At 37.3% G+C, this 11395-nt stretch overlaps 1 protein-coding gene across 1 annotated transcript in view; it reads left to right on the top strand.

The window, feature by feature from the left end:
- The first annotated feature begins 2721 nt into the window (after positions 1 to 2721).
- The window catches only part of PAK5 (p21 (RAC1) activated kinase 5), a 127273-nt gene continuing 118599 nt past the window's right edge, over positions 2722 to 11395 (top strand). Inside the window, exons 1-2 of the mRNA XM_044659491.1 lie at positions 2722 to 2944; positions 3676 to 3890. Coding sequence (XP_044515426.1) covers positions 2755 to 2944; positions 3676 to 3890 — 405 coding nt within the window. The 5' untranslated portion in view covers positions 2722 to 2754. The remainder of the gene's footprint in view (positions 2945 to 3675; positions 3891 to 11395) is intronic.

Below are 11395 nucleotides of genomic sequence, written 5' to 3'. Positions count from 1 at the left end.
TTCTTCACTGGGCTGTTGTAAATAACTAAGATGGATATGTAGAAATTCTCTTGTCAATAGACAATGCTGATTATGGTTCCCTTTAGGTTGGTTCAGATCTCAGTTTTGCCACATACTTCCTATGTAATCTCAGGTAGGTCACTGGACCTCTCTGGGCCTTAGCTTCCTGGTTCTGATTGAGGTTCTGATCCTCTACAGGGCTAGGGAAACCTCCTTTATTTCTAAATTCATAATCTTCTCATATTTATCCCACTTTTCAAATTTCCTGGTTTTATTGTTTTGTTTATGGCCTCATGATGACCCTGGGTGAATCACTTTATTCTCATTGCCTCTGTTTCCTCATCTGTAAATTGGACTGGAGTTGATGACAAAACACTGCAGTATCTTTACCAAGAAAACCCCAACTAGGATCCCAAAGAATGAGACACAATCACAAAGGGACTGAACAACAAAATCTCTTTCAGCCATCTGAATTTGAAAACTCGCAAATTGTCTTTTTTCATTCTTTCCTCAATCTTGCCTGCCATATCTAAAATAGAGTGAGTCCTCCCGATGCTAACCCTACAGCATCATTCATCTGCCCTCTTCTTCTTCTCTCCCAGTCTTACACAAGTAATACCAGGACTTATCATTACCTCTGTTCTTCCCTAGCTTCTAAAATAACTACTGACCCTCTCTGGTTTTTTTTTTTCCCCTTAATATATTCTTCACGTTTGCCAGAAATAATCTTGTTAATGTAGTTTTTCAGTCTCATCCAACTCTTTGTGGCTCAAGTTGGGATTTTCTCGGCAAAGATACTGAAGTGGTTTTACCTTTTCCCACTCGTTTTACAGATGAGGAAACTGAGGCAAACAGGATAAAGTGACTTATCCGAGGTCACAAAAAAATAGTAAATATCTATGGCTGGACTTAAACTTGAGTCTTCCTGATTCTAGGCTATAAGCCCTCAATCTGCTTCTCCACCAAGCTGCACATCGTTATTAAAATACTCATCTAATTGCACCAGTCTCTTTCCTCCCCTGTTTCTGACTTGCCTTCCTGGCCTGATTTCATACTATTCCCTTCATACACTCTGTTTTTAGCCAAAATGGACTAATAACTATTTCCTAATGTCCTGTGGTCTTCCCTGCAAATGATCCAGTGTGCCTAGAATGCTCTTCATTTCCACCTGGAACAGTGGATAGAGCTCACAATCCAAAGTCAGGAAAAATGTCAGAAAAAAAATCTTTACCTCCAATACTAATTTTGTTACCCTGAACAAATTGCTTGACTCCTCTCTGCCTCAGTTTACTCATCTTTGGGGATAATAAGAAATCTATCTCAGGGTTGAGATGAGGACAAAATGAATTAACAGGTAAAGAGCTTGGCTAGTTATATTTTATTATAACTACTTGTTATAATTTTAATAAATAATAAGTTATTATTTTTGAAATTATTTTATTTTTGAGATTCAACTCAGGTACCAAGCATCTTCATGCCAAATTCTATAATTCTTTTCTACCCACTTCCATTATATTTTCCCTTATATTTATCCCTCTGGTTATATGTAATATTCCTCTTATGTTGCATCCAGAAATAGTCTTATTTATTATTTAATTAATATTAAAATTATATGTTTAATTGTATGTTGATTAATATATTAAATTTAAATTTATATATTTTATATATCAGATTATTTGAACATAATAGTTAATATTAAGTACATACATATAATTTATATGTTCTATATAATTTATATTTATTACATATAATTTTATATTATATAATATAAATGACATGTGTAACATAATTATAAAATATTATAAAATATTTATTATATTATATTTTATGTATTTATGTATTTACATATATTTATACATATAATATATAACTTATATGTATAGTATAATTTATATCATAATGTGTATATTATAATTTATATTTATGTCAAATATTATAATCCCTAGCATGGCACTTTGCATATAGGAAATATAAACTTAATCAATGTTGGTTGAATTTGATTAATTGAATATCATACATTCTCCTAGCAAGTGGAATAGAATAGGCAGCTGCCTACTGACTAATCTTTGAGAGATAACAAAATACCCCTTTCCCAAAGGTACCCACCTTCCCAGGTTGTTAGAATGTCTGAATTTCACCAAATTAGTCATGCCATTAGGTTCGGGTATCTTTATAGTTTTGTGCTCTAGCTGGTGTGTTTTCACAGAAAAGGAATAATTCAGGCTGTATCTGCCATTAGTGCCTCAGTGGAAATTATCTAATCCATTAAGGGCCAGCATAGAGGGCAAGTTGGGGTGGGGGGATCAGTAAGAAAGATCCGGGGTGCTGCCCAGAGATGCAGGCGTGGATGGAGCCCTGTTACCAAGTGGCCCTGAGCATGCTAAGGGGAGAGTAGAGAGAAGGGAAGCACACCAGGGGGTGGGAGAAACAATGACAAAGCAGACCTAAAAGGTCTCAGAGCACAGACTTTTCTTCACAGCCTGCCCCGCACCCTCCCCCCAAATGGCTTAGGGCAGTGATGGCGAACCTTTTAGAGAGGAGTGCCGGGTCCCCTCCCCCACTGCTTCCCCTTACCCCAGACAAGGGAGGGAGGAAGCCCTCCCATTGGCTGATGGGCAGGGGGATGGGGATGAGAGGCACCTGTGGAGAGCAGGAGGAGAGTGGCCTGGGCCCCTCTAGGTCCCAGTGCTGGGAGCTATGCTCCTCTCCAACCCCAGCACAGACTCCACAGGCTGCCCTCTGTGCCACACCCTCATGCAGCATGTGACCTCCCCCCCCACCCCCCAGTGCCTTACCCCAGACAGGGGAGGGAGGAGGCACTCCCATTGGCTGCTGGGTAGAAGAGCAGGGGGGGGTGGGGGAGGGGGAGGGATGTCCTTAGGCACATGGAGAGGGGGAGGGGAGCAGCTCAGCCTCAGTCCCTCTGGCTTGCCAGCAACTGCAGGCGTGCCCACAGAGAGGGCTCTGCTTGCCCTTTTTGGCACCTGTGACACAGGTTTCCCATTACGGGTTTAGGAGGTCCAACCTTTGCAAGAGTCACCAGCCAGGCCTGCATTTATCAGAAGATTCAGAGGCAGTGAGTAGCTGGTGCAGCAGAGAGAGTGCCAGGATATTAGGCCTGAGGCCCTTACTAGCATCCCTCAGACTCTGTTTGCCTCAGTTTCCTCAACAATAAAATGAGGATAAATAACAGCCCATCCCTTCCAGGCTGCCTATGAGGACCAACTGAGATAATAATTACCTGGGAAGGGCTTGGCATAGGGCCCAGCACCCAGGTGCTTCTTGCCTTACACTAGAGAATACGTAATTCAATTTATAATGAATATTTAATAATTTATGTTTTATAAATTATATTTAATAATGAATTATATTTAATATAATTATTATTGCAAACCATATAATGTAATGATAATATTAAGCCATAATAAGAAAAAAAACACCTAAAATGAATTTAAAACACTGGGCTAAAAGTACTGTAGAGGCCATTTAGTCTGACTTTCTCCAGCCCTTGGTCAAGGTAGCACAGATAATAAGTAGAATAATCAGAAATGGGATTCAAACCCAAGTCCTGCTAAAGAATGTATTCGGAGAGGGTGTCTATATAAATGTTAAGTGCCCATCGCCAGTGTTATGAAGTTGAGAAACAACAGCTTCTTCTCTGCTCTCTTTTTCTAGGGTTTTCCATCATGTTTGGCAAGAAAAAGAAAAGGCTTGAAATCTCCGGACCATCTAACTTTGAGCACAGGGTTCACACCGGGTTTGATCCCCGAGAGCAGAAGTTCACAGGCCTTCCGCAGCAGTGGCACAGCTTGTTGGCAGACACGGCCAATCGCCCGAAGCCCATGGTGGACCCTTCATGCATCACACCCATCCAGCTTGCGCCCATGAAGGTACTGTTCAGGGGCCGCTCTGCCGCGGCCTCCAGCTTTCTCCTTTGTCTGTCTCTATCTCCTTTTTCTATTTAGGAACCTTTAGCGGGCATCTCAGCAAGCTAGAAAGAGTTCTGAGCTCGGAGACAGGAAGACTTAGGTTCAGATCCTGCCTCCCAGGTTCCCTAGCTGCACCACCCTGACCGTGTCCCTCCAGCATCCCCCTAGCCGCCTAAGCATAGCCGCCTTATTCCCCTCAGTATTGGGGGGAGTCCTCAGACCAGGAGTTCCCAACAGTGCCGCAATCAAAAGCACTTGGCACGTTTAAGGGCAAAGTATAAACATGGTAAGTGATGCCTGGTGAGTGATTTTTGTAGCCATCATTTTATAGCTCAAAAAGGAGATTCCGTTTGTAAAGCAAAATAGGAATAAATCCCTACCCTGCAGTTGTGAGCATTTTAAAATACTCATCCGTCCTGTAAGATGTAGACCCAAAGTAGGTGCCCTCCTCAAGGAGTTGTTTTTAAAATTTGACTTCAATAAGCCTGGCTTCTCAAGTTTATTAGCTCATCATTGAAAGAATATTGGTGCTATTTGTGCATACATTTATATAACTACATTAGTTCATCATTGACTAAATAATAGTGATTATATATATATATATATTTATATAAATTCATTAGCTCATCATTGTCTAAATAATAGTGATTATATATATTTATATTTATATAAATGCATTAGCTCATCATTGAATGACTAAGTGATATATGTATATACATATATTTATATAAATGCATTAGCTCATCATTGACTAAATAGTGATTATATATATATTTATATAAATGCATTAGCTCATCATTGACTAAATAATAGTGATATATATATTTATATAAATGTATTAGCTCATCATTGAATGAATAATAGTGCTATATGTGTATATAGTTACATAAATGCATTAGCTCATAGAAGAAATAAGATTGATATGTGTATGCATATATATTAATATATATTTATTAGCTCATTAAATGAATAATAGGGATACATATGTATATGTATATATTTATATATAGGCACATATATACATACCTATAGTTATTAAAGTTTAAATTTTCATTTTAAGATATTTGGAACACTCTATAGACAGATATCTTATTCTTGATAAGGAGCAGAAATATCTGAGAGACAAAAGTTGCCACATAGTATTTGGAGTTGATAAAGAAATGATTATACTTAGTATTCAAATGGAAATGTGTTCACATGAATGTGGATGTACTCCCCAAGGGTGCAGATTGCAATCCATTCAAGACTGCCCATCCCAGCTTATTGTTGCATTTCCTCCTATGAATTTCCCCAAGTAACTCACCTATCATTTCAGGGGCTTCCTCATTTGGGGGGGGGGCCCATCTTAAGATTGGTTACCAATGTAACAATTGACTTGTTCCATAGTTTTGCTTTTGCTTTTTCACGTAGGATGCTCTTGCTCCCTTTCTTCTTCAGTGTTCTCCAATAGCTATGCATTACAGTTTGCTCACATCCACCAAGTCCTTCTCTTTTTTTTTTCCACTGAGCAATACTCATCTTTATTTCTTTGTGAATTGTAGTACTCTGTGAATCAGAGACATACACCCCCACCAATAGAGTATTTTGGATTTAAAAGATATGTCTTTGTTTTAGAGATGTTGAAGGAGAATAAATAATTATATATGAAAACCCACAATATGTTTACAAAAATATAGTATGTATATAAAAATATTGTAGATATTCATACATGTGTATAGCTATTTATATATATATGTTTTTGTTTTAATTATATAATCAAATAAGCATGGCAGAAATAATTTAATGAATCATATTTGAATTGTTAAATATTTTTCCCCATTTTGTCATGGTCAAAGGAATGTGTTTGGATTTTGGTAAGGGAAGTTTGGACAAGGTTGAACTGCTCCCATTAAGGATGTGGGATGCATTGCAAAGATTTCAAGCCAGTAGGAAGAAGATCTAAAGGTAGTGAGACAATGCTACTTCTGCCTGTAACCTGGACAAAACACACAAAAAGTGTAGGTGATCTTGGAAACTCTCACGTCCAGTGGCCTTCTGCCTCTGATTTTAAAGTTTGTCATGATGTGATCCAGAAGGATACCCATTTCTAACTTGTATAAACCGCAGGTGGCCAAAATGATTCTCAGGATGCTTATGACAATAGTGGACAAAAAAGAATAAAATGGTCAATGACATGTCATGGAAGAGTTATATTTTTAATGATGCAAGCAGGAGAATTGCTAATGTGTAGAGAAGATTTTCATTGATCAGGAAAGTGTTGACTTCATTAAAAGTAAAATGGGAGATAACAAATCTATGGATAACACTGAAATGCCCTTGATCCGACATAGGGCTTTGTAAGCACAGTGAAATAAGTTTCCATCTTGAAGCTTTGCAGTCATGCACAACCTTAGCCTTGGCTTTACTTTGTGGGATTGAACAAGTTGATTTCCACTCTATATAAAACCCAGGTTGACTTTAGTCTCATCCCTTATATAAAGTAAGGATGAACCTCACCTTCTCTATGAATCATCTTCTTTCTTCTCTCTTGTATGTTTCATGCTCCAAATGGAATCTTTAACCTTTCAAATCCACAAAAGTATAGACTAGTGATAATGTTTATGGGATTGAATTATTTGGGGGTGAGGCTTTAGGGTCTGGGGGTCTCAATGAGATTCTCAGTGAGCCTGTCTTTTGGTAGGGGGAATCTTTTAATTGTCTTTTGTATCCTAGGAAATAAAAATACAAAGATAAACAGAAAAGCATCCTTGCCCTCAAAGAGGTTTTTCATTCACTAGAGAGATACGACATGTACATAAGTACATATAATTTAAGAGAGAAAGAACACTAACACTATGAGCGTAGGGAGTTAATCACAAGTCTCATAAGCTGTGCCTTGAATGAAAGCTGTCCATTTTTCTCACTTCTCTCGACATACATATATGCGTGTATATGTAATATATTTTATATTATGGAGAAGCTATATATCATGTGCCAGTTTGAGAATTTTATATTTCATTCTAGAAGCAATAGGGATAATAATTTTTGAGTAGGGGATTGGTATGTTCAGATCTGTATTACAGTAATAAAACAATGGAATGGACTGTTTCTAAAAGGACTTTCTACTTTAAGAATTACCTATTAATTTCCTAAATTTGGATCATCAAAAAAGAGATTGAAATGAGCAGGTTGCCTACAGAAACGATATTTACAGGGAAATAAGGTGTTGAAAAAGTTATGCTTTAGAACTGTTTATTTTTAGTACTGGAGCTGAAGACTTTAAAAAGGTGGGGGGAATGTCCAAATAGAATTAGGGCACATTTTTCTCCTATCAGAAACCATTCCATAAAAATATCCAAAAGCTTAGAAAGAACCAGGGTCCCAGTTGAATGTTCTTTCTAACCATATGAACTTGTATTGGTCTGATCAGACACAGTCAAACATATTGTACAGTACATTGACTCCAGCATTGTGATGTTATTTTGTTCCATACTTGTATGAAAGACAATCTATCTAACCACACTTCCCTGGATCAATTTTATTACCATCTTTGAGTTTAATATAGTTGAAAATAACTTCTGGCTCCTAATGGAACTCCCAGTTTTATAATGGTATCAAATTCTACAGAATAAGAAGTCTTGACTAGTTTGTGATCTGTGCCATTAAGAGAAATGTCCACATAGATGACTTCACAGATGACCAAGTTTTAAACTATATTAATCCAATATTGGGAAATCAAAGAAAAATATAATTATAAATTAAATTAAGTTATTAGAAATGAAAGGGACCACTCAAAGTCACTTGGTCCATCTTTTTTAGATTTTATTGGTTAAAATCCTAATACTAAATGTCAATGCAAACAACTAAACTTGCTTAGTAATTTTTACATTTAAATAATTTCAGTGAACGAAGTACAGAAGTGCTATTTCATTTACACCATCCTCGAACTCTTCCTTTATTCCAGTTTCTGATGAAGAGTTTGCCTTCTCCTTACCAGAGCTAAATCTGCTACATACATCTTAGATCCAATATCCTCCTTTATTCAGCACCAGATTGCCTCCACATTCCTGACAACTTTCTCTCTAATCTTCAATCTTTATGTACTGGCTTTCTTCCTGCTTCCTACAAACCCATTTAAGTCTTCCCTCTTCTTTAAAAAATAAACCCTTGGTAGATTTTGCCATCTCTATCTTCCTATACCTCTCCTTCCTTTCTCAGTTAAACTCTTTGAAAAAGTCATCTATAATCAGCATTTCCATTTCCTGTCCTCCCCACTCTCTTTTTAACCATCTCCTCAACCTAGTTTTTTATCTTATCATTCAGATGAAACTGTTCTCTCCAAAGCTGTGAGTGCTTAATTCCCAGATCTAATAGCCTAGAGATCATATAATCATCGATCTAGATCTATAAAGGAACTTAAAGGCTACTTATTCCAGCCATTTATTCCATCCCTCATTTTAAAGATGAGGGAACTGAGCCACCATAAAATGAAGTATTTCCTTTCTTCTAGTCACCATCTTCATCTAAGTTCTGGCCCTTTGTCCATCTCACCTGGACTATGGTAGGAGTCTCCTACTTGGTCTGTCTTCCTTAAGAGTCTCCACAATAATTCATCCCTCGCCCAGCTGCTAAAATGATTTGCTAAAGTTTTGGTTGACCATGTCATATCTCCCTCCACACCCTCACTCAAACTCAATTGGCTTCCTGTTGTTTCGAGAATCAGATTTCCTCTATTTGTTATTATTAGTCACAATGAAAAATTCATCCCAGTACAATGTAAATTTAAGGGAAGGTGCTTGTGGACTATTTGAAAACCAGAATCAGTCCAAGGGCAATGTGGTAGGTTAGCATTGGTGAAGTAGATAGTCTTGGAGCTCTAATCAGGAAGGTCTGGGTTCTGATCCTATCTCTAAGTGACCCTTAGCTGAACATGAGTACCAAGTTGCTTCACTTCACTATGACCTACTTCTAGATCAGCAATCCCATGATCCAGAGGCATACCCAAGCTTCTTAATCTTTTCATCCTTCTTTCAGAGTTTAGTGCTCTGTCCCAGTTCCACAGATACTGACATCCTCAACTCTCATTCCTCTCTCTCCAAAGTCCATCTCTTCTGGGCACAGGTATGGCTGTTGCCAAGAAACAGAAGAAGTACTATCAATCTGTTGGCCCTCTTCACCAAAACAAATACCAGGGAGAGGAAAAATGGTTCTTAACTGAATGAATCTTTTCTTTCTTCCCAAAGACCATTTTTCTTCCTGAATTATTGCTCTGTGTAGCTCTCATGAAACAGGAATTTGATTTCCTGCCAGCTTCAAGCCTTTATCTCTGTTTTTTACTCATATTTATACTTGAATCTTGTAGTTATTTATATATATATATATTTGAATCTGGTTAGTCAAATATTTTAGTTTGGGCCAAGCAACTGAATGCTCCAAGACTTCAAGAGCTTTGTGGAGAGGAAATATATATATATATATACTCATATTCTCCTTTTTTTGGTATCCGAGGTGCCTGTTGGCAATTTACTCATATATTTCTTTCATTCTTTCATCTGTTTCCCACTGTTAAGCTGATCAAGAAAGGGAAAAATTATGTAAGTAAATGGTGTATACAGTCTTTTATATAAATGGAGATTTTTGAACCTTGGACTTCATCCCCCCAAAATCTCTTAGTATTTCCCAAAATTCTTTTTAATCTCTCTACCTCCATGTTTGCATGGTCATATTATTGTTTTATAAGTTCTGTAGCTCCTCCCTCTCCCTGTCTTCTTCACAAGCTCAATCTTGAAGGCTTGCCTTTACTCTAGCTTTTAATTTTAATAAATCTTATTAAATATAATACTTAGAATATCGGATATTAATTTTAAATTCACATTATGTCCTACCATGAAGGGATAGAATTCTCAAAAATTTTTAAGAGAAATTTTCAGTTAAGTTAGTAAGATTTTTCTCCAGCCATGGCCACCTGGCTGCTTTTCTCCAGCCCCATGCCTGTCTCCTGCTCTAGCTGCCGCTTCTCGAGTCCACCTGCTTGAACCGCTGCTGTTACTGCTCCGCCTGCTCAGCCTGCAGCCCTGCTGTCTCAACTGGATCAGCTGCTGAGAGTCTAACAACCCAAGCCGGTACTTTTTTTCCGCGTAGGGTGAGACCAATCCTTTTGATCCTTTTTCCCCTACCCTATGAGGGTTTTCCAGTCTATCCTAGCCATTTTTGAACAGGGGGGTACAACAGCATGGAAAAAGCAAACTGTGCTGTTGAGCCACACTCCCTTCTACTTTTCAAGCAGAATTTTTTTTTAAGAAAGCTGAATTGGGGCTCCTGATTAAGACTCTAAGACTGAAGGTTTTTTCACAGGGAGGGCAAAAAAGCCTAAAATCAATATATTTAAAGTCAGTTTGGGGAAATAAGCCTGTTTTTCCTTCACTCTCCTGACTCAGAACTCCAAGGGGTAGCTATTCCTTCATATACAAATACCCTATTGTCCTCCCTAGTAATTTTGCCCTTCTCTCTGTTTACTCTGTAAACAAACTCCATTCCCTGCCTTTTTGAGGACAAAATGCTATTGCAGAGCATGCTTGAATCTCTGCAGTTTGAATTCCTTGAGCTCACTAGTGCATTTTGACTCTGTTTGATTTTCTTACTGGAAATTTTTTTTCACTGGCTATTTACCATCCTGCCTACTTTTCCCCAACAATATGCAGCAAGCTATGCTGCTTAAACTGCAACAGACCAAACTGAAATATCGTGACAAAGTTTTGAAAGTCTTAAATGCTCTCAACATGCAGAATGGAGATTCTGCTCAGTGCAGAATTCTCTCTTACTATAAAAAAATTCAGAGCACTGACAAACAAAATGCAAATGGATAATAAATACTGGGGAGGGGAATGAATCTTAAAGATATATGAGAGTTTGCTTTCTAACTATTTTGAGTTTATTCCCCTCCATAATACTGAAGAAGTCTATTGGAATTGGTAAAAAGGATTTCTGACTGCACTGTTGTTTGTACATTGTCATTTGTTTATATTATTGTATTTGCTGGGTTCTTTAATGTTTAAATTTTTTAAGTTTATCTGTATTAACCTAATCAGTACTATTCTGTTACACTAAATCATTTTAAGATCCTGTCTTTATCTGTACCATTTCCCTATAACTATATTGAAGAACATATCATTGTGAAAGCCCATGAACATCTTACACAAATTTTTTTAAGTTTTAAAAAGCCCATAAGTCTTATGTATCCTGGATTTGTCATCTCAACTATGGAGTTCACATGTTACTTATACAGCATTTTCTTTTATTTTGCCTTTGTTAATTGTCACATGTATGATAATGGATGGACTCCATCAAAACTGGTTACAACCTGTATACAACTTTGAAGACTATGATAACTTAAGCATTTAAATCATAATTTTAGGGGGTCTTGAGAAATGACTTCAGTTATCTAGTAGTTTCTGAATGGATTATATATATATATATATATATATATA

This window comes from Gracilinanus agilis, chromosome 2, assembly GCF_016433145.1.
Source record: "Gracilinanus agilis isolate LMUSP501 chromosome 2, AgileGrace, whole genome shotgun sequence".
NCBI lineage: Eukaryota > Metazoa > Chordata > Mammalia > Didelphimorphia > Didelphidae > Gracilinanus > Gracilinanus agilis.
Note: the sequence above shows the minus strand (reverse complement) of the source record. Positions and strands in the feature narration are given on the sequence as shown.